Genomic DNA, 25633 nt, shown 5'->3' with positions numbered 1-25633 from the left:
ATAATATATCTAATAAATAATAAATTTCCTTGAAATAAATTATAACTACAACTCTAATAATAATATATTAAAAAAGAAATTTTAAATCTAATTCAATTTTATAAAATTAATTATAAAGTAAAATTTACACTTAATTATATATTCTAAATTCTAAACTGATTTTATATTACCGACGTGAAACTCTTAAAAGATATAAATTATTATTCCTAAAGACATGAAACAAATGTCAATCGTTATAAAGTTCGAACATGTTTATTATTGACCGTACTCTCACGTAATTGAAATGTTTAAGACTGTACCAGACACGTCGGTGTGAAATGTTTAAAATTGTCAACTTTGTGAATTTAATTTCTCATAATTTTGTTTTGGTACAGACATGTGGTGGATCTCATGGATTGCAAACGAAGTCAGATGATGTCGTTTAAGAGGCGATGGATCGCACTCATGATGTCGTTTTTCTTTGGTCGTACTCAACCGTCCTCACTCCTAACGATACTCGAAGCACTTCCGAACACAAAGAAAGAGTTGGGCATAGTGCAAGATTACCGAAAATATATGTGTAGTATATATCCGAAATCCAAGATTAGAAGCCTAGAAATAATTACTTCATTTTTCATGAGATCCAAAAAATAATTCAAAAAGAGAAGGGATAAAAAAGAAGAACAAATAATAAAAAGGAAAAAAGAAAGAAAAAGCTCAGTGTCTCGCACGCACCTCATCTCATCGAGGAACCCCTTTTGCTTTTCCTCCATTTTTTTGGCCTGTGTGGTTGCTGGTTGCAGCAATGAGAGCTGAAACAAAAGCTTTAGAATAAAAACCGAAGAAAGAAATTCAGAAAGGTACCCGAAAAATGCCTTTTCATCTGCATTCTTTTTGAGCTCGTCAACAATGGCCGATGATCTCTCTTCCTTCGCTAAGGTAAGTGTAATTTTTCACCTTTCAGCGTGCCATGTTGTCCTATTCCTCAAATCTCCCAAAATTTGAAGTAAAAGATTTCATTTTTTATTTTGTTTTTACATGGGGTGGCACGTGAAATTGTCCGATCTGGTTCCTTAAAGTAACCCCTACGAATATGTGTTTTTAAGGTCATGGTTATTAGGCGTTTGATTGGGTAGTTTCCTTAAGATGTAGATTCTGTGGGGTTTCAATCTATTTCAGGTGCGGGATTAACCATGCTTATGCCTTTATGGTATATGTTTTGATACAAATAAATCGATTTAGTTGTGGTTCTTGGTTACAGGATGTTTTGCTTGTGAAGAGTTGGAAGAGTTCTACGTTTGTGTGGAGGCTAGTTGTGTTGACCCTTGCCATGGTCAGTGGCGTGTATATATGTTCAATTTGTCTGAAGCAGATAGGCACTGGCACTAAGGTTCGTTTTCTAGAGATCAAGGTTGAACAAAAGCCGTGCCCAGAACCTAACATTGAACCTTGGGAGATTCCTTATGTGCACTACCCTAAACCCAAAACTTACAGCAGGTGGAATTATTAATATATTGCTTAAATCTAAGGTTTTGTTGCAAAATATGTCTGAATTTTACTGATATTTCTTGCTTGGTATTTCTGTGTTAGGGCGGAATGCGCTTGCCACCCTGTGCGCTATTTTGCTATTCTGTCGATGCAGAGATCTGGGAGTGGATGGTTTGAGACGTTTTTAAACAGTCATGATAACATAAGCTCAAATGGGGAAATATTTTCGGTTAAGGTGAGAAGGAGCAACATGTCAACAATAACAGAGACGCTGGATACAATTTATAATCTAGACTGGTTAAGTAGTGCTTCAAAAAATGAGTGCACCACTGCTGTTGGCTTGAAGTGGATGCTGAATCAGGTAAAGGTTGTTTTATTTGTGGATGACCTTTTATTTTAAGAAATACTTGTCTTGTTTGAAGCACTTTTTGTATCTTTTGGCAACAGTCAATCATTTTTCTCTGTTTTTCTTCATCTGAATAACTGATATACGCATAGTTAAGTTTGAGTTAATGTACAATCTGATCCTTTAAGGTTACAACTTGCGTTGCTTGAATGAGTCCCAGAATATCCACTTCTACATATAGGTCTTCAAAAGTGTCAACTTCTTACAACTTTACCCTATCAAGTAGTTAACTTTGCTAACAAAGTTTGTTACCAAAGGACTAGTTTGTACACACACCCACACACATGTATCTATGAAAATATTTACAAATCAAAGAAGCTCAAGTTGCCATTTTCAAAGACCAAATTATATATTAACTCCAGTTTGTTGTTAGTTCTTAAGATGCTTTTACAAATTTTCATTAAATCTATGATTGCCAAGCTAGACTGATGATTTCCCCTTGTTCCTCTAAGACTGACCACTGCATTTGGAGTGATTTAGCTAAACTAGTGTACAATATGCAGGTTTATTGTGTAAAAGTAATGATCATTCTGTTCGGGCCCAATTTAAAGTCACTCTCGCAATTAAAAGAGAAACACGCTCTGTTGAACTGAAAATATAACAGTAATGGAAGAAACAACTAAATGGTGAGGATAACTAAGAAATGAAATAAGTTTACTAGAAGATAATGACTGCTACTCCTAGGGCTGGGCAAAAATATCTTAACTATACTAAATTATAGTTAACTGTATTATTTTATACTAAAAAAAACTAATCTATTTTAACCAAAACCTGATTATACTATTATCTAGTTCAGGTTAAAAAAAATGAACTCATAGTATTTTCAGTGCCGTTTGTGCAGTTAACTGAAAACTACTGTTTCATAATATCTATTTCATACTCATTCCGGAACACTACTTTCTCTTCCAACAATATTTGGTATATTATTTCACATTTCAGAAGCCTCTCTCTGTACCCTTTAACTACCCCATGCTGTTACCTTCCAAGTTTAATCTCCTCTCACTTCTTTTACTTTTATTGTTGAAGCCCTTGTGGTTTCATGGTGGCCTTGTTTTCCAACTCAATCTATCTATCTATCTCTGTTTCAGATATTCCTTTTTCTCTGTTAAAAAAACCTATTTCTCTCTTCTGTGCTTGCAAGATTTTTCCTTTGATTTTCTTATTGTTTACGTCTTAGCTTACCTTCATCAGGGTTCTTGTGCTTTTCTAGGTGTTTGTCGTTTGGTTTTCAGCTAAAAAGTTTAGTTTTTTGTCAACTAGGTACATGCGGATTTGTGTTTTTTTTCTTTCTAATTATTGCTCTGTTTTGGGATGTTTTCCTCGTCCTTGTCGATAATGTGGGATGGGAAAAAAAAACTGTTGCTTTGGAGCTGGTTAATTTATTTTTTTTGCTTTTTGCTGTGACTTACTATGAATTGCTTGTGGATGGATTGATTTGTTCTGACATGGTTGGAATTGATGAGTTATTAAGTTTAGTTATTAGTTAACTGATATAAGTTCAGTTTTTCAAAACTGAACTCTTAAACAATACAGTTAGATATTATATCAAGTAGTTCAGTTTTTTTTAGTTTATTAAAAATATAGTTTAGTATAGTTTAATTAATTATACCCAGTCCTAGCTACTCCTTGCCCAACCAAAAGGCTGGACCATAAATCTGAGTATTTTTCTGAATTCCCCCTTCAATTCACGATCCTCCTCTTTTCATGACCTCTTCCACCTTTTCTTGCTACTGGGTCACGTTCCTCAATCACTCAGCGTAACTGTCTGTCCCTTAATATCTTCCATGTGCTCCTCTTTCCCTTCTCCTACCTTCCATATATTAGGGCCATGGCTTAGCTGCTGCTCTGTTTGACCCTTACACTCTATCATAGTGTCAAGCTCCATAGTCTAATGAAAAATGGAATTGGAAATTTTAATTTAGAGAATGCTATCTCTTAATGATGGTAAAAAGGCTCAAGGGATGTGGGATACTTTCTCTTACATTTAGGGAGTGTCAGGTATTGAGGATTTTGCCTGGTGAAATATGCTTTCAGATATGATTAATGATTTTGTTCTTGTTACCATCTATGCATGAGATTCAAGACGTGGGAGGGCTAATTATGTTTTGACTTCCCCGCGTTGTATTTTTGCCTCAACTTTCATAAAGGAAACTTGTCAAAATTGATATGAAGAATAATACAAAGATCTGGAATGCAATTCATTATTCTTTTGAACTAGTAGTTGAATGATGTATCTGTCGACTGATTTGGAATTTTGAGGGATGTAATGCTTTTTCATGAGGTCTAAACTGTTTATGAGAGATGTAGGCACATGTTCCCAGTTTTTCTAAAGGGTCACAGAATTATGATACTTGGGAGACTTAGAATTAACTCTCTTTCTCTTACACGCAAGCACCAACGCAAACTATGTTGTAGACTATGCAAGCATGACCTTTTTATTTTGTGTTCTTTACAATTTGACATTCTTATAATTGTTCTTTTCAAGCTGTAGCTGTTGTAAAGCTTCAGCGTAGTTTGTCTAGCTGAGCTTTTCAGTACTATTTAATTTTTGTTATTTGCGATGTTTTTTACTCCTTCCTAGATGTTTTGTGTATGTTAAGAAATGTTTACATAACATATACTGATGGAGGTTCAATGAAGAACGGTGTTCTTTTTTATGTTTGAATGGTTTTGCATATGATAGATGGTTCTTGGAGTTTCTTTGAATGTTAGTTAATAGAATGCTCGAGTGTATAAGCCAAGTCTACAATACAACCTTATTAGATTTAGAAGAAAGTATAATAATAAAACCTGGTTGAGAATGAACTACGACTTGTCTCTTGTGTAATTGCTTTTATGTTCCTAAAAATATAGAAGTCGCTAACTGCATGTCGATTTTCAAATAAGCTCAAATATTTGAAAAGATAGTTTAAGTATTACCATGTTTCTTACTACAGGCTGGTGGACACAATTTCTGATGCTACAACAATCTCTATTGATAATATTTCTCAACATTTTTACTGAACTATTGTATATAAGTTGCCCATTCTTTGGCAAGAACACTTGATGATGCTAAATTAAATTTTTATGAGTGAGGCTAATTCATTTGATTCCCTATATTTGAATTTCCTTTCTTGCAACTGTTAGGAACATTTTGGTATCTAAAAGGAGCCAATGCCTTCTAAACAAAAAACAACCTAGAAACAAGCCTATCAAAAGCAACACCAGTAATATAGTACTTCTTTCTTTCCATGCCTTCTAACAGACTTTTGTTATATACATTATTGTCTTAGGACCTGTTTTTATAAACTTCTCAATAAAGACTTAGGAGAGAGAAATAAGTAAAATGAACCTTTTTTTATAAGTTAAAACTAACATATGCATAAGCTAATTTTTTTTAGAGAAGTTATATTATAAAATTTTTACAAATTAATTTTTGCAGAAACTATTTTTGGCTTATGGAGAAGCTAAATATCTGTTGTTTTCCCTTTTTTTCTTCTAAACAGGCCCTTAGTCTTGTGAGATTTGAGGATATCATAATATCTGTTACTTAATGCAGGGATTGATGCAGCATCACGAACAAATTGCTGAGTACTTCAGAATACATGGTGTTTCGCTCATATTTCTTTTCAGAAGGAATCTTTTGCGCCGGATGGTTTCTGTACTTGCAAATGAATATGATAAGAACGCTAAGCTATTAAACGGGACTCACAAATCTCATGTTCATTCACCCAAGGAGGTCTCTACATTTTTCTTTGTGCATGTGTACCTGTTTGAGTTTGAATGTTCGTGGTTGAACATTTGCATCAATGCTTCTATTTGATTCAAGATGTTCAAGTCAGTCAATGCATTAAAGAAATAGTTACAAATTATTCATGTTCCTGGGTTCTGATTACATTTTCAGGCAGAAGTGCTTGCAAAATACAAGCCTATAATAAATTCAACATTGCTGATTGCACAACTTAGACAAGTGAATGAAACCACCACCAAAGCCTTGGAGTATTTCAAGAGCACCAGGCATATTATCCTGTACTATGAAGATGTGGTAAAAAACCGCACCGTAAGTCACAACCTGCTGCATGATGCCTGCAACAAGTTCTTTATATGTTTGTAAAAGGGGTCTTGACATTTGAATTGTCTCTCTTGTTTCCAGAAACTAAGGGATGTTCAGGATTTTCTAAAGGTTCCTCAAATGGATTTGAAGAGCCGTCAGGTGAAGATACATAAAGGGTCCTTATCTAGCCAAATTGGAAACTGGAACGATGTAACTAAGGTACTAACAGGAACACCATTCGAGAGTTTCATTCGTGAAGATTATCGCAGGTAAAGTGGTGGGTATGTACATACCACGTTTTGCCTTTTCCTTTTCCTGTTCTCTGTTATTCCCACGCTGTTAACATTCCTCTGATCCTTTGTTCACAAGTTGGTTCAAGAGCCAACAGGAGAACAACCACCCTGTTGAAATTTTGGCCATGGCCCTCATTTTTGTATTGTTGTTTTTGTCTTCCTATTTAATTCATTCTTTGTACTGGTGCAACACCATGCACTTTGTATTGATGCATCAAGGGAATTCGCAATTTCAACTTGAAATGTGTTCTTGAGACCTGCTTGTTCCCTTTGATTGACGGACATGTGCATTTAAAACATGAGTTGAAAAAAGTGAGTCCCCCTCGAATATCGTACAAATTGTCAAAGCACAAATGTGCTTTAAAGTAATTGAAGAGCATGCACTTAAAGTTTAAACCAAGTTGTTGTTCAACGTTATATCACTGTTCTTATAGTTAGGCTGATGATAGTAGCATGATGTTTTGCTGCCAACAGCTGGACCAGGAATAATTTTGGTGGGCACACTCTACCACATGTTTATTACACGCAATTGTTAACTAAACCAAATTTCAAACACCTTCTCGCTAATCATAGATTTATGTGTGTGAATCTAACAAATCGTGCTACTATATACTCTTAATCGCATATTTTGCATCATATTGATGGTCAAATAATCATAATAATAGAATAATAATCGTGTTGTGGTTGTTATTTGTGTCCTATTTCGAAATTACATTGATGTAATGGAAGTTGGTCAAAGTTGCGGGCGAAGGGGGTGCACCTACTAAAAGTCTAAAATTTGATTTGAGAAGTACGAAGTTGACTGGGAATTTGTGACACGTTGGCTTCAATGTCTCATACATAGGTTTTGACCTGGTCACGTTCTTAAACAACATGCGATGCAAGTATGCAAATCCAACGTTCCAAGCCACCACCAAACGCAACGTAACAACTGTTTTTTAAAAGAACAATCATTGCACCAAGATTTTAAACCATGCCCATCCTTCTATTAAAAGATGCAAATTGAATCCGCAAATCATAGCTATTTTTTAAAAGTTATTGGTGAAGGCAAGTGGTATTTGTCCCTCCTCATTCATCAATAAAAATTAATGCCATTAATATATTCCCTCTCCACTGATAATAATTCTATTCTAACAAGCTAAATAGCCTTTATACATAACATTTTAGGATATTTATATTCAGCTATTGATCTTTTTTTATATTAAATTACCAACTTCTACTGTTTTTATATCCATTTTTTTATTATTTTAAATTTCACAAGGGGATTAACATCTATATATGGGTATGTGTTTTGTTAATATAAATATTTTCCAATTGGTAGGGTTTATAATTTAAATTTAAATCTAATCTGTAACTATATATATTAATTTAAGTATTTTATAATGTCCACTAAACAATTATCACAAAAGTAAATAATCTTATTAGATACGGCAACTTATAATTGAATGGTGATAAAATACTTTTATAGACGACTGCATTCTAATTAAATTATTGTAATACTTACTTTAAGAGTTTATGTTTCGCATAAAAAATCTCCCGAGATATGATTTTTAAGTCATTATTGTAAGAACTAAACAATTTTACCATATATGATAGAGTGTATTTGTGAGTTGTTTTAAGAGAGTGTACTAATTTATAAACTTGTAATTTCTTTTTTCAGATCATAGCTGAAAGCTTATAAGCTTTTGAGAAGCTTACAAATTACTTCATTGATACACCCATAATATATGATAGGGTTAAAAACATTTAATAACTGTATTCTAATTAGTTTTTTAATTAAAATTCATGATTAATAATATTGTAATAGACACCGATATATAAAAGTCAATCCTAAATTAAAATTCTTTTCTAGAGCTTAGTGTTTACTTCTTTGCGATTGATCTGTTAGAATAAATAAATATTCAACTTCATAAAAGTACTTTTTTTCATCACGTTTTGACCTTACCCTAGAGGAAATCGCGTTCGGACTTCAATAGTGGTGTGAGGTAAAAGAAAACAAAAGATATAATTACAAAATAGAAGTCTAAATATCTGTTATACGACAGAGTAATTAGTTGGTAATTTATTATAACTTATCTATTTAACTAAACATTAGTTGGAATTAAACCAAAAAATACGTTATGATACATCCGTTTACATTATTAGAGTATAATCCACTTCCTCCGTGGTTGACGACGTTGAGATCAACCACTTCTCCAAATGAATTATCTTTTTTTTTTAGAAAAGAGAAGGGATATGAATGAATAATTTCTGAAAGAAAAATGAATAATAATTTTTTTCCCGGCATCCTTTACTTTTATTAAAAAACAACTGTGTTGAAAAAGAAACCGACTTGACAGTCTTAAATGTATACACGCACATGGGGTGATAAGGTGGAACAATTAATTAAAAATTCAATTTAAGCTAGGAAATTACATAATTAGATAGTTAATTTGTTACTTGAATAAATAAATAGGATTTAGAGGCTTAGGTAATTCATTAAGAGCTTATTTAAAGAATAAAGAATTTGAAAACATTTTTATTGCATCTCCACAGGTCAAATTTTTCAAAAAATAATATAAAAAGAAATAGTGAGTGCAATGGAAGGGTTTGAGGCAAGTGGGAGAGAAAGAGGGTTAAGGAGAGCCGTTGATGAAGAGGAGTGGGACCCTGAACAGGAGAGAAAATCACGGACGGCTAAAGAGGGTGCATTTGCGAAGCTGGAAGCGGGTTTGGGTTTTACGGTTTTACCCTGAGTGAGATCCGATCCGAACCGATTTGTGTTGTTATGTCGACCCACACTTGGGTTGCAGTGGTGGCGTTAAGTGTGTGTGTGGGTGTGGTGTTCCTTTATAAAAGAGCAACCCTACAAATTTCGCCCTTCTCTTTCTCTTTCTCTTTCTCTCTTTGTCGCCTGGTCTTGGCATCTCCGCACCCGCTTGGACCAGGTCGTATCGTTCTCTTCTCTTCTCGAGCGAGGTGGGAAGAAAAAGAGAGCAAGGGAAAGGAACTTAACATAGGTAGGTGGTAGCAGGTAGTGATGGCTCAACCCAGCAGCAACGGCGATCTGAGTCAGCAGCAGGGGCAGCAGCAGGGGCAGCAGCAGCAGTGGCCGCAGCCGCATCAGTACCAGCACCAATGGATGACCATGCAGTATCCCGCCACCGCAATGGCCATGATGCAGCAGCAGATGATGATGTACCCCCAGCATTATATGCCCTATGTCCACCCTCATTACCCCCCGCCGCCGCCCCCTCCCTCCCACCACCACCATCACAAACAGCCCGCCGCATCTCCCGCCGCCTCCTCCGACGAGATCAGGACCATCTGGCTCGGCGACCTCCACCATTGGATGGACGAAAACTACCTCCACAACTGCTTTGCTCACACCGGCGAGGTACCGTTCAATTCATTCACTTCTTTTTTTCGATAACGAGATTCGTTCACCTTCAGTTCTTTGATTCTGATACGTGTGAGTAAGCTTGATTTGTTGCTGGAAGTTACTTCAGAAACTTCCGCTTGTTCTTTTGATTATTGAATCATTCTCAAACTTCTTTCTATGCAGGTTGTTTTAGTTGCCTGCGTTGCGAGTTTTACTTTGAGTTTCTTGATCTTGTTTTTTTGTTTGTGATTCCGGTTGTTTGTTAGGGAATTATTGTATGAGATGATCTATTCTTCAGTTTCAATCCTTGGGATTGCGAATCCATGGGAGTTGTACTGTTGGAAGCCTAAGTGGTCCCCTAACTGAGGGTTTTGCTCTGTTGACCTAAGTTTTCGTCGAATAAATACATTCAAGATCTCTTAATTCTAACTGGAAAAAGTGGCTCGTAAAACTTGTACTTTTTAGTGTTTTTTAAGTCTTTTTCTCCTAAATATCCGCATCTTTAAGATCCATAGTTGACAATCAGCCATTGCAATTTATTTGTGAAGTGTGAATCTTTTTTCCTGTGAGCTACCCAGTTAGTGTCAACATGGGTGTAAGTTAGTGCTTTGCGTTGCAAGACTCTTTTTGATTATGTTGCCATATGTGCAGGTTGTGTCGGCCAAGGTCATTCGGAATAAGCAAACTGGTCAGTCTGAGGGATATGGATTCATTGAGTTCTATTCACGTGCGACGGCTGAAAAAGTCTTGCAGAACTATAACAGCACCATGATGCCAAACACAGATCAGGCATTTCGTCTGAATTGGGCCACATTCAGTGCTGGGGATAGGCGATCTTCTGATGCTACTTCTGATCTCTCAATTTTTGTGGGGGACTTGGCCATTGATGTTACTGATGCTATGCTGCAAGAGACTTTTGCGAGCAGATTTTCGTCTATTAAGGGAGCAAAAGTTGTCATTGATTCTAATACTGGTCGCTCAAAAGGTTATGGTTTTGTTAGGTTTGGGGATGAAAATGAGAGAACGAGGGCAATGACTGAAATGAATGGTGTTTATTGTTCTAGTAGACCCATGAGAATAGGTGTTGCAACTCCCAAGAAAACTTATGGCTATCAACAACAATATTCTTCTCAAGGTTTGTTATTTATAATTCTTATTCTGCATGCTTGTGACACAGTTTTAATTTGCAGTAAATTACATTAATGACAGTTGATTTTTTTTGAGAATTTAACCTTCAGTAATTGTTTGAAAAACATTACACCCTGTTGTCGTGGAATGGAAGTTTTTGTAATTTCACAAAACCTCAGGGTGATAAGTGTAATTCAATCTTTATTTTATCATGATATTTTATTGTTCAGTTAGTAATTCATTCCGTGTCACTTTCTTTTCTTCAGCATATACCTTCATCAACTTGGCAATAAAAATCTGGGGTTGCATTGACTCTGTTTAAATTGCACTTAGGTTGTGTGAATCTAAAATGAATCGCATCTTGCACACCTATATTTTGATTGTTTGGCAGCAGGGAGCAGGTTGCCTTACTGTCCAAAGGCAATTTCATTGCACTGGCCATCGGTCAATGCCTTGCTGTCCAAAGTTCATTGCATTGCACCAGGTCGTAGGTCATTTTTTTAGATAAAAATTGCAAAAGAATTGCCCACTAGAGAGGGTAAATCATATGGCACCGCAGATATAACCCCTTGTTCCATTCAATCTGCATTTGCTGCTAGAAGGTCAAGAAGGGAAATGACCAAAACCTTAAGTTAAACGGCAGACATCATTTTTTATTTTAGGAACTTTTATGTTTTAGGTCCAAGAAAAAACACCATCCAATCGGATTTTGTTTTTCTTCAGTTTAGGCCATAAGTTATCTACTGGACTGCCTAATCTCTTTTAATAAACATGTAAAGTAAAAAAAATTAAAATTTAGATTCATTATAATGAAGTTTTATTTTTGAATTTAAACAAAGATATTTTCTAGTGATGATATTCTGGAAAATAAAGTTAAAACTATTTTGAAACTATATGTTTATATATGTTTCTTTATGTTAAATTGCTTTTGGAATTATGTTTTATTATTGGTCATGAGTTTACTGTACATGATAGGATTCAATTCTTTTGTTCGGAAAATGGGTTTTCCCATTATCAATTTGTATCTCAATTAAACTACTATTTTGTTTTATATTGTCAGAAGGGAAACCCCAAATTTAATTTCCTTATTCAATTTTAGAAGTTAGGTCTTTTTTCTCCAGCCTATGCATTCTTGAGGTTTCATCATCTTTGGTTATTATTTGTTTTGTACACTTCCTTCCTTAAGTGGTTAATAATTGTAAATTGACATTTATGAAGAATAAGTTGCAAGGAATGTGCTTAATTGTATGAGTAATCATATCTTGTGTATGTACTTTTGTTCTACCACCAGTAATCATAACTTCTAACAGTTTTAGCTGACAGTTGCATGCTTCAAATTTGTTTATTCTTTGGTTCTCTGTTTATATTTCCCTTACCCATTTCATTTTATATATTAGCTAATTCTAAATTACAAGTCTGTTGTTTCTCTCACACTTCAATTTATCTTTTAATTTCCATGTGTAGATATATTTTCACAATTTAGAAACTTGAATCCATATTCAAGCATTAATATTCATTGTTCATTGTTTTAAAATGTATATATTGCCAAGGCTTGCTGTTTATGTTTATAAAACCAGAAGAAGGTTCTCACTGGAATGAAGTATATCATGTATGGCGCTTCTGATTAGAAACTTCAAACTCTGATATTTTGTCTTTAACTAGCTGTGGTATTGGCTGGTGGACACTCGGCAAATGGTGCTGTGGCCCAAGGTTCCCAATCTGAAGGAGATTCGAACAACACTACCGTGAGTCTGATTTTGTAATTTTTTTGTACATGTTAATCACCTTGCTTTGTTCATATCTTAGTAACTGGTCTCTGTTGTAGATATTTGTTGGTGGGCTTGATTCTGACATCAGTGATGAGGATCTCAGACAACCATTTTTGCAATTTGGTGAGGTTGTCTCTGTGAAAATTCCATTGGGAAAAGGGTGTGGATTTGTTCAATTTGCAGACAGGTACTTTATTCTTGATGTATCTCTTGACATGATGACATAGATTATAACTTCCATGTTAGTGAACCCCTTCCCCTCCAGGGAAGTGGGTCACGTGAAATGGGAAGTGGCTTGTGTATTCTTGTAATGGGTAAGAAATCCTCGAATATGCTAGCTTCTAATGCTTTTGAAGTCATCTAAGGATATATCTAATCAAATTTCTGTGGCCAAGTGCATATAATGTTTGATTCTGACTGCTCTTGCCAGCATAATTAGTGCTGTGTTATCTTTTGCCTTAGGGCATCTCCAAAATGAGTTTATTGTGTTGTTTAACCCTTAGAAGCATAGCTTAACACAGAGGATGTTCTTGGTGAGTTAACTATGCTTTATGCTGGGTCTGTAACAGAAAGAATGCTGAGGATGCAATTCAGGCATTGAATGGGACAGTAATTGGGAAGCAGACAGTGCGCCTTTCTTGGGGCCGCAGTCCAGGAAATAAGCATGTAAGTTTGTGTCTATTGTTTCACTTAATCGTTTAATATACTTTACCTGTGGCTATATACAATGGGAAAATTGGTTTAGTGGCACTCTTTTTAGCATCATACTTTTCAATTCTATATTTGGATTGAGGGCCCCAAAATGAATTCTCGAATTATTCAAGCGAGAAATACTATTTCTAACATTCAACTTATTGAAATCTATCTCTAATTTAATTCCTTGGGCTCACAGTGGAGAAGTGATTCCAATGGAGGCCATTATGGTGGTCAGGGTTATGGAGGCCATGGATTTGCTGTGAGACAGAATCAGGATCTAGCCATGCAACCTGCTGCTGCTGCAATTCAAGGGGCTTCCTAACGGGGTTAGCTCAATTGTGTGCTGAAGTAGGATGGATTTTATTGATCGCCATTAAACTGTAGTATTATTTTTAAATTTGTAGCTGGGTTATACGGTATGCGAGGTTCTTAATTAAGATTGTATTAAAAAGTCTGAAATTTTGGATTGACTCGGGTATTTTTGTTTTTTAAATCCTTAAAAACATATTGGTAGCAGACAGCTAAGATTATTTTAAATACTTCACAGTAAAACTGTTATTGCTTGCAAAATCAACGTGCAGAGACTGAATCTGGAACAGATTATTTGCGATTTTCTCGCTGACTCTAATAATGCGAACAATATACAATTATGAAATTATTTATACCATGATTTGAAATGAAAGACAATAAATTTAAAAATTGTTGTTCCATAACATTTGTGTATATATGCAGCCCTGGACTGGAAAAAAATGGTAATACCTTTCCACTCAATTAAAGCGGTGGAATTCTTTTGAGGGAAGTTCGGTCTTCTATTCCGTATGATGTTAGACTAACATTGGCCATTGTAGAAGATGACCAGGAAAAGACTAAACACCCCCAAGTTGGGTGGAGACAAAGGGATCGCTTACACCAGGTTCTTCAGCACAAAAAACGGTGTGAATGCTCCATTTACTGTTGCTTAAATTTCGAATGGGCATGGATATTGTGTTTGGTACCAATATACCATCAGTGTCAAGAATTTTTGCGGTGTTGAAGTTTTAAATTTGGCTAGAACTAGAATGGGAATAGAGCAAAGATCTTTAAACAGAAGAAAGTGTACGAAACCTGAAGCCGAAGTATTCGTTCAACTATGAAATCAAATCCACAAATGTTGAGCGTAGAGAACCGAAGAAAAATGGCGATTGGGAACATGATTGCAGTAGCAAGATGGTCTTGAATCTAGATTGCGATTAAAACTAGTGGATGAGTATAAGTTTGACCACGAGAAAAGCAGTGTCATCAATGTGTTATCTATTATCGGCCATGGTATCGGATTTGCCGGCAACTGACAGCAAGATGGTGGTGACTCGGTTTTTGTGTGGCGATCCATAGTGATCATCATGGAATGGCTTTTACAAAAGTTGCGCTTCACAGGTAGAACTGAGCAACTTATTTCATCTTCATACATTTCTCCCTGCATTTTCTAGGTCAAGTAAAAAGATATTTTTGTGCTTATCTTTTTCCATCTTCTTCCTCCCGCCAATGCACACCCCTCTCTCCCTTCTTCCTCCACCTTCACATCTTCTTCATCTACCTTCATTGGTGTCCCTTCTCCCATCTTTATCGGCGTTCCTTCTTTTTCCATCTCCACTTTCATCATTTCCACTTCCATCAACGTTCCTTCTTCCTCTACTTCCATCGACACGCTCTTCTTCCTCCACCTGCATTGGTACCTCCCGCTCATCACCTTCTTTCTCCACTGGTCTCTGCCCTCACTCTTCACCTTCTTTCTCAAAAAGCCATTCTGGATTGTATAATGCATTTTTTATTCTGGATTGTGTAATTCATAGTGCATTTTCTATTTTGCATTATGGAATATGCAATTTGAAATGTTTTCCGAAATTATGCATTACATAATGTCTTCAAATTGTGTATTTTGACACTCAATTGAAAAAAGAGTAAAAGTATAATTTTTAAGTGTTTGGAGGTGTAGGAAGAAATTATGGAGATGTAGGAATTAAGTCCTATTTAATTTTAAACTAAGGAAAAACCATTTTTTTTTTCTAAATGAGTTTACAACTTTGTACTTGTTTGTTATTGTCATTGTTATCATTGTTCGTTGTTTTTTATTTCCTTATTTCAGACTATTCTTGTATGAAATCAAATTGTCATGTCAGATCTAGTATGCCTATGTCTTCATTGTTGTTCGACAAGTCTTTGTTCAATCATCAAAATGTCTTTGTTCCAATATTTAAGTAAGTTAATATGGTCTAGGTAGTCTAGTTTAGTAAGAATAGATTTGAATACCTTTTACACGAGAATTAATTGTTTTTATATACCTGTCATTTATTAATTTTGTTATACTATTTTATGAAGGTTTTTATCCTCTAATAAATCCTAATAAGTGTCTTATTGTAACGGCGAATGGACTCATAATCATGTTTGTCAAGGTTGACCTAATTTTAACAAGGTTGAACCAGCATCCATTCATATCTACTAAAATGGTGACCGTGGTGAACTTGTTACAACACTTGTGTGATCTTGGTCGAGATTATCTTAATATTGTATAGTATAATATATAATACCTAAATAGTCTTGGATAAGATAATCTAAGTGTTGCTTCTTCACTTCAATTTCTTTTTATGCCTTTTTCTTTTCTTTTTTCCTATTTTCTTCTACTTTATTATTCTTGTTCTTAATTTTTTTTTCTTTGTTTTCTATTCATTTTTATTTTTTGTTATATTTTTCTAATTTTTATTAGTTATTTAAAAAAATGATTTTTTTCTTTTTTATTTCTCTTTACATTTTTTATTTTTTTTATATTTTTTTGTTGTATTTTTCTTTATTTTTTTCTATTTCTTTTGTTCTTTTTTCTTTTTTTGTTATATTTCTCTTTTGTTGTTCTATTTCTTTTTTATTTGTTATATTTCTTTTTTTGTTTATAATTTTTATTATTATTTTCTATTCTTTCATTCTTTTCTTTCTTTGCAATAACTGCTTGCGTTTATTAACAATGGAAACAACTGAACAAATCAATTAACGATCATCTGACACAAATGATCTATGTTGAAAATATTGTCATCCTTTGAATGAATCAAATTTAAACACTACAAACATTTTGTAATTAATATGGACAATTATATTAGGAGGGCCAAAGAACATCTAATAGTAAAGGAGTAATGTTGCACCTTGTTCCAAAGCTCCAAAAAATGTTAAGAAGAAATTTCTAAAATGTTTAAGGAGAAGGTAGTTGCTTTAATAAATTATGTTGATAATGTACGGAGCTTTGGTGATATTAATAAGATGAAGATGAAGTTGAATTTTCAACCAATAGTAGTCCTAAAAGGGAGAATGATGGAAAAAAGAGATCAATAAATATATTTTGTAAGAATCTTTCTCTTACTTTAGAAAAGAGAAAAACGTAAAAACAAAGAAAAATTAATATCAAAAGGGCATGTGACACAAATTCGAAGGTTTTAGTTCATGAATATATTATTCATTTCTAGTACCAAGTAGGCTTGCCATTCAATCTTGTTAAATTGAAGAGCTTTCAAAACATGATTGATGCTATTGGAGCTTACGGTCCACATTAACCAATTTCTATGTATCATTAAACTAAAGTTTCACTTCTTAACAAAGAGATGGACTACATTAAAGGGTTGCTTAAAGATCATAAAGTGCAATGGACCAAACATGGTTGCTCTATCATGTTAGATTCATGGATTGATTGGAAGCAAAGATGTTTAATTAATTTTTTGGTGAACTCTCTTAAATGGACAATGTTTGTGAAGTCCATTTATGGCTTAAAATGTGTGAAAACTGGTGAAGAACTATTTGAGATGCTTGATAACCTTACGGAGGAAATAAGAAAAGAAGATGTTATAGCTATATCTTCTACCACTATTTTATTTTGTAAAAGGGTTTTCTCCTTTTCTTTATTAGAGGTGGTCAACTCTTCCTTAAGATTATTAACATTTTGTTATAGCAACTCCACATCATTTTTGGATGATGTTACTTTTTCTTTTAAATCATTATTTTCTACTAAAAGTTTCTTACTTTGTTTTCACATAAACCTATGTGTGTTAGATAGTTTAGATGAATATGAAATCAATTCATAATAGGCATAAATAACTGAGTGTAAGTCAGAAAAATCTACCTCGTCATCAGGGTCATCTGATGTGCTCTTAGCATTTCCTACCACGAGGCATACTTTTGCGTCTTCACCTTCACCAGACGTATCCAAGTCCTCCCAAGTGCTCATCAGTAATTTCTTCTTTTCGTATCTGGGATTATGTGACTTTTTCTTCTTTCTTTTGAGCTCGGGACACTCAGATCTAAAGTGTCTAGGTTTGTAGCACTCGTAGCAGACAATTGAGTCCTCTAGTCATCAGTCTTTTGATTTGTTCTTTGAGCTAAACCCAATTTGTCTGCCCTTGAACATCGTGGCTCTTTTTCTGCTCCACATAGACTGAAGCTTTCTTGATATGAGTGAAAGCTTCCCTTCTTCGTTTTCGTCCATGGAGTCTTGTTCACCATCGAACTCATTGGAGGATTCATTTGTTTTTAGAGCTTTGGTTTTAAGCGCAACACTCTTCTCCTTCTCGATTGAGCCATCTTGTAGGAATTCGAGCTTATGTACTTTTAAGATAGAGACCAATATACTTAGCTCTTGAAGAACCTAAACACTTGATACTAACTGATGACAATCCTCTGGCTAGGCTGAGCCAAAACTAGATTGAAGGTTATGGTGGTTATAAAAATATGGTGGAAAAGAGACTAAGGCTCTTGGTCATGAGTTGTTGTATGGTGATAGAGGTGGTATTTAATGATGCTCTAAGAGAGGTTGGGTCAACTCTTGGAGAAAAATAGCTAGAGGAGGCCACTTGGGTTGCTCTAGCCTAGAGTGACCTAATAAGAGTAGTATGACACAAAAATAATAGCATGATTGTCTTTAAATCAAAGCTAATAACATGAAGAAGAGACACATCTATTTATAAGCTAAGATGTTTCAAAATAGGTAGAAACTTTAACCTAAAAGAGCCACCTTGGCTAGCTTGGAGAGTAAGGAGAAATTCTCTTCTTTAGAAGAATAACTAATGGCAAAAATCTTCTCTAATAAGAGGGGGACATGTGACCACTACCTATGGAGAATCCTCCTAATTCCTAGAGTGACATTTGGTCATTAACTAAGAGGAAAATCTCTCCAAAGGAAGGGTGACACATGGCATGGACAACCCACCCCTCCTTGTCCACCAAGTTAGATGAAACTTTGACCCCTTGGTCAACAAGCCCAAAATCACATCCAACTTTGGTCAACATTGGGTATTGGCCCTTTGTTGAGTTGAGTGGTCAATACCCTATTCTACTGTTGGCAAAAATCAACTATGAAGTTTTGATGATGAACAGAGTTGCACAAGTCAAGACAAATTGAAGATTTATGTATTTTTAAAGCTTTTGTAATAATCAAAGTTGATGAAGTAGTACTCACAAATGTATTAGGACAAATTATTGTAATTTACATTTAAATGCTGTTGAGATTCGTCAACATTCTGTTTTAATCGATTAAACCTAGTTTTAATCGATTAAAACCGAGGCTGGTCCTGAAAACCCAAGTGCCACTGGAATAATCGATTAAAGTGTATAATAATCGATTAGCTAATCGATTAATCCTGAGAATAATCGATTAACACTGACCGTTGGGGTTTTTCAGATTTCAAAAACTAGCCGTTGTACTCATTTTAATCGATTAATACTTATGTTAATCGATTAAATGCGTTAGATGGCCTGTTTTCGAAGAATGGAAGGGTATTAGGTTGAGTCTATAAATTGGCTCACTATTTCTCTCAAAAAGAACTCTTCCCTTGTGCTCTAGTACTCTGAACTCTTTTGAGAACTCTGTGAATTTGCTGAAGCTAAGGAAACTCTTGTCTGCAAAGTCCTAAAGTGGTGTTGCGGTGACAGAGGAATAGCTGGTTCATCCTTGGTGTGTCTGAGGAAGTGTTTGGAAGGGAATCATCCTTCGTGAAGCATTCGAAGGAGGTGATCATCCTTTGTGTAGATTCAAAGGAGGTGTAAGTTCATCTCTTGTGGTTTCAAGAGAGGTGGTAATTTCTAAACTGTTACAAGTTATTTTTCTGTGTGACTAATATTTGTAATTGTTTTGTGATAGTGAAAAAGGTTTATCTTGTTTGAGATAAGCGACTGGACGTAGGATCCTAGTGATCTGAACCAGGATAAAATACTTGTGCATTTTTTCTCTTTCCCTTACTCTCTTATTTACGTTTAATTATCTGCTTAGTAAGAAATTAAGAGAAAAATATTAAAAAGGCACAAGAAAAGAATATAACCAATTCACCCCCCTCTTGGTTTGTTACCACGCTAATAATTCCGCTGCAGCGATTCTAACATCTACTTGGCCCAAAATACAAGGCCCAAAATAAATCCTACATTATTAGACCCATAATACAAAGCCTAAATAAATCCTAGACCACTTGGCCCACAATACAAGGCCCAAAATTATTCTTACTCTATTAGAAGCTTCATGATCGTCGAAAATTCCCCAAGAGAGAGAGTTTAGACCTATCTTCCACAGATAACTCAAACTCTTTTTTATTGTGCTTGGCCATAACTTGAGGGTACGCCATCAGGAAAGCTCTTAGAGAAAAGGAAATAAGGGAAGAGGAAGATAGAAGAGAAGAAAAAGAGAGAAGAGAAGAGAAAGAGAGAAGAGAAAAGGAAGAGCTTGAAGAAGAGAAAAAAGAGGGAGCAAATTCCTAACAAGAAGGAAGGTACTATTGTTGGCAATTTCCACTCTCACAATTACAATGGAACTAAGACTTTTAAGTGGAGTTCAACTTTTCTCCAATAATCATTAAGTTTTCAAATTTTAACTTCTCTTTTGAAAATGTTGTCATTCCATCCTTCAAAGTAAATTTTTTTTCAACATGTAGCAATTCAAAACTTGAATTATCGTTACCTTTGTGGTTACAATTAGTTTAAGACAAAAAATCAAAATTTTTATGAAGGCTTCTTAATTCTATCAAAAGTAAAAATCCAAATGTGAGGAAACCTTCTTCCAAAAAATATCTTTCTATATGTCTTATTGATTAAAACAAAACTAATTAGAGATATATTTGATGCTTATTGCAAATTAACATTTGATCGGAGGATATAATGTGAGTTCAACAAAAATAAAGTCATTTCAATATTACCTGCTTCCAAGAATGTGTGGAGCTTCTCCTACAATAATTCAAGACATCATCGTAAAGGCGACCTGTTAGATTTAAGGCCAAATTCTTTTTAAGAGAGAGGGAACGATGGAACAGGGCCTAGCAAGCCTTCCAGATTGGATTCAAGGCCAACAGGTTACTCCCATCGCTCAACGACCCATCTGCCTTCCAATGCTACTTTCATGTGCTGACAGCCTCTTCCACGTGTCTTGCCACTTGAGAATTGATGTTCATTGTATAGTAGAATAGTTAAGCTTGCATGAAGCATGAGTTTGTATAAATACCTAACTTCACCATTGCAAATACACTTGTGAAATTTATGAGAATTGTGATTCTGTAAGGAGCACCCCAAAACCCAATTCCTCCATTAAAGTAAAAGCTAGAGAATCCAAGGATCCTCCTGTAGCAAGCTTTCATTTCTTGTTGACCACCTTTTCGTTCCTTCATTCTGATTTTCCGTTTCTTCTGTACACCACCAAAACATTATTTCTCCATTCCTTCATTTGTTTTCTCCAATTATCATTTTCACCACCGATCCATATCTTCTCCTCCCTGTATACAAATTCCTTTCCGCGTTTTCATTTCACGAATGTAGAGTCATAGCCCTATCTCCAACCTTCTTGAGCTCCCTAAACTGATTCCACCATCCAACACCGTTTCCATAACCGAAAACCCCTCAATCCTAGGATTTATAACTCGTTCTTCTGCGTTGTAAACACCGGAGAAGACTCTAGAGCCTTCAAGCCAGCTTTGTGACTAGTGATTACTAAAAACATCTTCGTGTCTAGATTACACACTCCATTTCGTTGTGTCTAGTCACTGAAATATGTCTCAGGAAGCTTCAATTCCAGTTTGGTTTAAATGCTTTCAATTCATTCAATGTAGATTTTGAAGATTGAAGGTTTTCCTTCAATACTTTTGCAAATGGGATTAAAAAATGTGTTTCCTTGGGAAAATAAAAAAAAGCGGGCAAAAATTTCTCTTGGCAAGTATGTATGTGTTGGCTCCCACTTCAATGTAGGTGTGAGAACAACAATATGAAAACAAAGTTATACAGGAATCAGAAGAAGTGGGAAGTGATGGCTTGTGATAGACAAAAATTGAAAGGTTCAATAACTAAAAAAAATCTGTGTGGGAATTCGTAAACTGAAACCGCGCAGCAACCGAGAGTGATGACTTGAAGAATACTTTTTCACTAATTATTTATAAATATAAATAATAACACAAATATACTTCAAATTTATAAAAACAATTGCGTAAATATTCAACTTTAAATTGATTCGTTAAAACATCATTTCAACCATTAATTTGGAAAGTTCAAAACGAATAGATAATAAATTTTAATTAACCTTAGAGAAAATACTGTCAGACAAGGAGTGGAGAATTTGACACCTAAGTCTCTTATTCAATCTCAAAAACGTTTTAGTGTACAATAATAATAAGCACTTATTTCTGACATTAAAAGCAATAAACCCCCTCTCACTAAATTGAAAACTAAGAAAGCAGAAATTTAGGATCTTTGTGGCCAGGGACGACCATGCCATATAACAATATACATCTTGAATTATTACTAAAGTGGTAAAATCTAAAAAAATTGGAACTACCCATGTAGCCCACATAATAGGGTCTTCTAAAACACTTTTGCTGCCCATGAATTCTGTGGTGAAGAAATACAGAGAAGTCTCCTAAAGTTGACTATATAGCAAAGGGAAAAACTTGAGAAATACCCATCAGTCTTGAGATGAGACGACTAGAGCAGAAGAACTAATTGGCTTTCCACGTCCCATGGTGAATCCTCTTGTCCCATCTGGCATTCTTGGGCCCTTGGTATTGGGCTTAGTATGAGCATCACACAGAGCAGTGCTGCTTGATTGAAAAGGTGGAGCAAGCAGGCCACGACCTTGAGTGCGTCCTCTTCCCTTTCCACGTCCTCTAGCCCATCCTTTCTTAGATCCTACCGAGTTTTCATCAACCTTCCAATTTACCAAATACAACACTCATCATCTTGCTTTAAAACAAACCAAATTCTCAACGCAGCCATTTTCTAATGGATGAATTTATACACAGTTTTTTTATGTAAATCTTTATTATGCAGGTTACCAGAGTAAAATTTTAATTCTTATTGAAGACCAAAAGTACTTGAATTATATTTAAGTTATGTTGAAAAGGGCATGTCTTCAGAATTAATATATGGAAGACATCTATCGAAATGTGGGATGCATGAAAATGAAAGAAGCTTGTGCTTTTCCTAAGAAAGGGGTCAGTGATTTTTCCATTTAATCTGTTTTGCACAATTTACTTTCATGCATATATGAATAGCAAGAAAGTGGTAGGTTTATATCGTATATGACATGTAAGATATAGTTGACTGGAAGACTTGAAAGAAATGACTACATATACATGTATTGTTACTTACATTTGTATCAAACAATTCAGCATTGTTTGAGTGAGAAGGATCTTCAGCACTTTCAGAATTTAGAATCTCGTCATCTTCTAGATATCCATCAAATTCAGACTTTCTACTCTTCAGAACAGATTTGGGCTGCAAAAGTTAGATGAAAAAAATCCAGTAAAAAGAAACTTATGAAGTTCAATAGACACAGTAGATACAAAAGGCATTACTATCAGGTAGAGAAGTACACACCGAGCACCTTAGGAGCAGCCTTACTCGCATCCCTTTCCTCCAATTCCTTTCATCATTTAACTTCTCAACCTAATCAAGTGAGAAAGGAAAAAGGGTGTAATGATTGAGTCATGTGCATCTCGAAAGCTAAAAGTTCTAGGAGAATTTACTCACAGCTTTGTCAGCTATATCTGATGTGTCATACTCCACAAGTGCATGAAGCTTGATTGAGAGGCACAAGTAACGTGAGTGAGAAATTCTCGTATGTAACATTTGAATTCGTAAGATAACAACATAGACATATGGTATGACATCGTTTCTGTACCTTGTTACTAACGAAGAAATCAGACTTTGGGCGAGAAGTATTAGCCTCCTGAGGATGGCATATTCTTATCGTTTTCACGCTGTTCATAGACCAGCCATCAATTAGAACGTTTTCATAATGTAAGAAAATTCAAGAATGTGAAGTTGGATTTGGATGGAAGAAATTCACCTTCCAACTGTACTAAAAATTTTTTGAAGATTCTGATGGGAATGATCGTCAGGTAAATTCTCTGCAACAACAGTGCGAGACTGCAAGAGAAAAGAAACAAAAAATGCGCTATGCAACAATGACAAGAAACTTTAACACTAACCATGCGGAGAAAGAAAACCAAAAATGGATACAATTTCTTTACCTGCAAGTCTTCTTTTTCCTTATCAGTGAAAGGATGTTTGCGTTTAACCTTCTTGCCATCAGCGCTCAAAACCTTCAAAAGTCGTATTATCAAAGAGAAAACCAAACTAATTGACAAACAAGAATGCCCCATTCAATCCAAAATACTTACAAGTTTTGAAGATGAACGGATAGCTTGAGTAAGCATATGAATGTTATTAACGAGGGATTTAACCTTTTTAGTAGACGCAATCATGGTTATTGGAACTGTCAGAAAACCAAGGTCCATCAGTGAGATAAGGTCATTCCAATCCCAAACGGGAGGAGGGAGGAAGAAAACAGAAGAGAATACTACAATCCTCACCATATCCTTCAGGATCTTTATTCATCTGTTTCTGGAAAGATTCATTTGCTAGCAAACTCATGTCACTGAACTGATATTCCACCTATTACACACACACATTTTTTTAAACAACGAAACAATTACGTATCACAACAACAAAACTAGTACAACAACCTTTATAATCAATTTCATCGTCAAAGAATCAAACTAAATGAATCCCTTTATCCGATAAACAGACATCAATTCAATCAAAATATATTGCTTGAATATCATGATCGAAAAAAATAATCAAAATCACAATTTCGCAACGTAAACTATCCACATCTTCTAAACGGCATTCGTTATTTGATTTTTTTTTACAATGACAACAATAAAACATGAACGTAACAAGAATGACCTTACTGAATAAATGTAAAATGAAAAGGAAGGAAGTGAAGATGATTTAATAATGTAGAAGGAAAAAAAGAATTTTGATTAGACGGGAGACCTGTTTGACGATCTTTTGCTGAAGATCGGGGGTGAGGATATTCTTGGAGGAATTGGGAAGCGCAACACTGGCGGTGGGGATCAAACAAGAAGGATCCTGGTCCCCAACTAAGAACCAATCAGAATCACCACAGCCACCGAGAATCTGGAAACAAGGATAGAAATAACCCGAAATCGGCATCTGGGATTGCGATCTTGGCACGAATTCGGGCGCTTGGGCATTGAATTTGAAGCTGGAGTTGCCAGTTTCTTGGGTGTCTTTTTCTGAGTTGTCATGGATCTTCTGTTCAGGTTGCACCTGCGCCATTCCTCTCAATTCTGTTTTTTGTTTTTCCTTCTCCCTCCCTCTGTGTGATGTTGTGGCATATGAGATTGTGAAACCTAGTGTTCTATTGTATTCCCTTATGCTATAACTGTTTTTTGTCTTTGTTTCGATATTCAATCCACTTTTTTCGCGCTCAAAGACGGTACCTCTTTCTTCTCACACTACTCCCCTTTTGACTAAATCTTTTAAGGTTACCATTTCCCCAGATAGGTCCCTACCCCCTAAATTTACAAATCACTATTTTCATTTCTTTTTTCTTTCAAAATTCAATTCTTTCTTTTTTATTTATATAACTTCATATATTTAGATAATATACTAAATAATATATTGAATTGAGTTGTGATACTTAATAAAATAACATGTTATAATTTTTTTTATTTTAAATAATATAATATTTTTGGTAAATATCATTTCTTTGTGTAATAAAATTAATAGCATTTAAAATTTTTTAATAACAATAAAATTATTTGATAATAAAAATTAAAAATTTAATTTATAATTTAACTTCATTATTTATAATTATAATAATCATAAATCAAAATCAATACTGAACTTTAGTATAATGGAAAAAATCTATCATTATCTTAAAACAGGGAATTTCAGATTCAGGAATTCCAAATTCAAAAGTTAATCTCTATTCTCAGATAACTCTAAATATTTTTGGTGAATAAAAAAAGAGAGGTGAGGTGATGATATCGTACTTTAGAGAACTATGAGCCGTCAAGTTCAAAATAATACTTAGATTAACCTATATTTATATCAGTTCAAAAAATAACTTTCTTTATATTAGTTCAATATAATTGACAAAAACGTATGTGTATGCTAACCTATATCAAAGAA

General features: G+C 34.8%; 3 protein-coding genes across 3 annotated transcripts; 2 read left to right on the top strand and 1 right to left on the bottom strand.

The window, feature by feature from the left end:
* Window positions 1–424: 424 nt before the first annotated feature.
* LOC108332692 (uncharacterized) lies at window positions 425–6442 on the top strand. The gene is made up of 6 exons (XM_017568029.2): window positions 425–918; window positions 1241–1476; window positions 1570–1828; window positions 5412–5591; window positions 5757–5912; window positions 6006–6442. Exons 1-6 carry the CDS (start codon window positions 889–891, stop codon window positions 6177–6179), a joined length of 1035 nt encoding a protein of 344 aa, XP_017423518.1. The 5' UTR covers window positions 425–888; the 3' UTR covers window positions 6180–6442.
* Window positions 6443–8993: 2551 nt separating this feature from the next.
* Window positions 8994–13763, top strand: LOC108347522 (polyadenylate-binding protein RBP47). The gene is made up of 6 exons (XM_017586814.2): window positions 8994–9575; window positions 10212–10695; window positions 12351–12433; window positions 12514–12644; window positions 13027–13123; window positions 13350–13763. The coding sequence occupies exons 1-6, from the start codon at window positions 9219–9221 to the stop codon at window positions 13473–13475; spliced, it is 1278 nt and encodes a 425-aa protein (XP_017442303.1). The 5' UTR covers window positions 8994–9218; the 3' UTR covers window positions 13476–13763.
* An 8143-nt stretch (window positions 13764–21906) lies between these two features.
* On the bottom strand, window positions 21907–24954 carry LOC108338623 (la-related protein 6C). The gene is made up of 10 exons (XM_017575623.2): window positions 24470–24954; window positions 24004–24085; window positions 23812–23906; window positions 23662–23733; window positions 23478–23557; window positions 23310–23388; window positions 23159–23206; window positions 23006–23074; window positions 22778–22903; window positions 21907–22334 (listed from the first exon to the last, which is right to left on the bottom strand). The coding sequence occupies exons 1-10, from the start codon at window positions 24773–24775 to the stop codon at window positions 22092–22094; spliced, it is 1200 nt and encodes a 399-aa protein (XP_017431112.1). The 5' UTR covers window positions 24776–24954; the 3' UTR covers window positions 21907–22091.
* Window positions 24955–25633: the final 679 nt, after the last annotated feature.

Source organism: Vigna angularis, chromosome 1, assembly GCF_016808095.1.
Source record: "Vigna angularis cultivar LongXiaoDou No.4 chromosome 1, ASM1680809v1, whole genome shotgun sequence".
In the NCBI taxonomy this organism is placed as follows: Eukaryota; Viridiplantae; Streptophyta; class Magnoliopsida; order Fabales; family Fabaceae; genus Vigna; species Vigna angularis.
Note: the sequence above shows the minus strand (reverse complement) of the source record. Positions and strands in the feature narration are given on the sequence as shown.

Excerpts from the sequence above, each read along its gene's own strand:
- LOC108332692 (XM_017568029.2), top strand. The coding sequence starts at position 889 with ATGGCCGATGATCTCTCTTCCTTCGCTAAG. Across the intron at positions 1,477-1,569 it reads AAACCCAAAACTTACAGCAG|GGCGGAATGCGCTTGCCACC; the intron begins GTGGAATTATTA and ends TTTCTGTGTTAG. Across the intron at positions 5,913-6,005 it reads ATGTGGTAAAAAACCGCACC|AAACTAAGGGATGTTCAGGA; the intron begins GTAAGTCACAAC and ends TCTTGTTTCCAG.
- LOC108347522 (XM_017586814.2), top strand. The coding sequence starts at position 9,219 with ATGGCTCAACCCAGCAGCAACGGCGATCTGAGTCAGCAGCAGGGGCAG. Across the intron at positions 9,576-10,211 it reads GCTTTGCTCACACCGGCGAG|GTTGTGTCGGCCAAGGTCAT; the intron begins GTACCGTTCAAT and ends CCATATGTGCAG. Across the intron at positions 13,124-13,349 it reads GCAGTCCAGGAAATAAGCAT|TGGAGAAGTGATTCCAATGG; the intron begins GTAAGTTTGTGT and ends TTGGGCTCACAG.
- LOC108338623 (XM_017575623.2), bottom strand. The coding sequence starts at position 24,775 with ATGGCGCAGGTGCAACCTGAACAGAAGATCCATGACAACTCAGAAAAA. Across the intron at positions 23,907-24,003 it reads TAAAGATCCTGAAGGATATG|TTCCAATAACCATGATTGCG; the intron begins GTGAGGATTGTA and ends GTTTTCTGACAG. Across the intron at positions 23,075-23,158 it reads CAGATATAGCTGACAAAGCT|GTTGAGAAGTTAAATGATGA; the intron begins GTGAGTAAATTC and ends TCACTTGATTAG.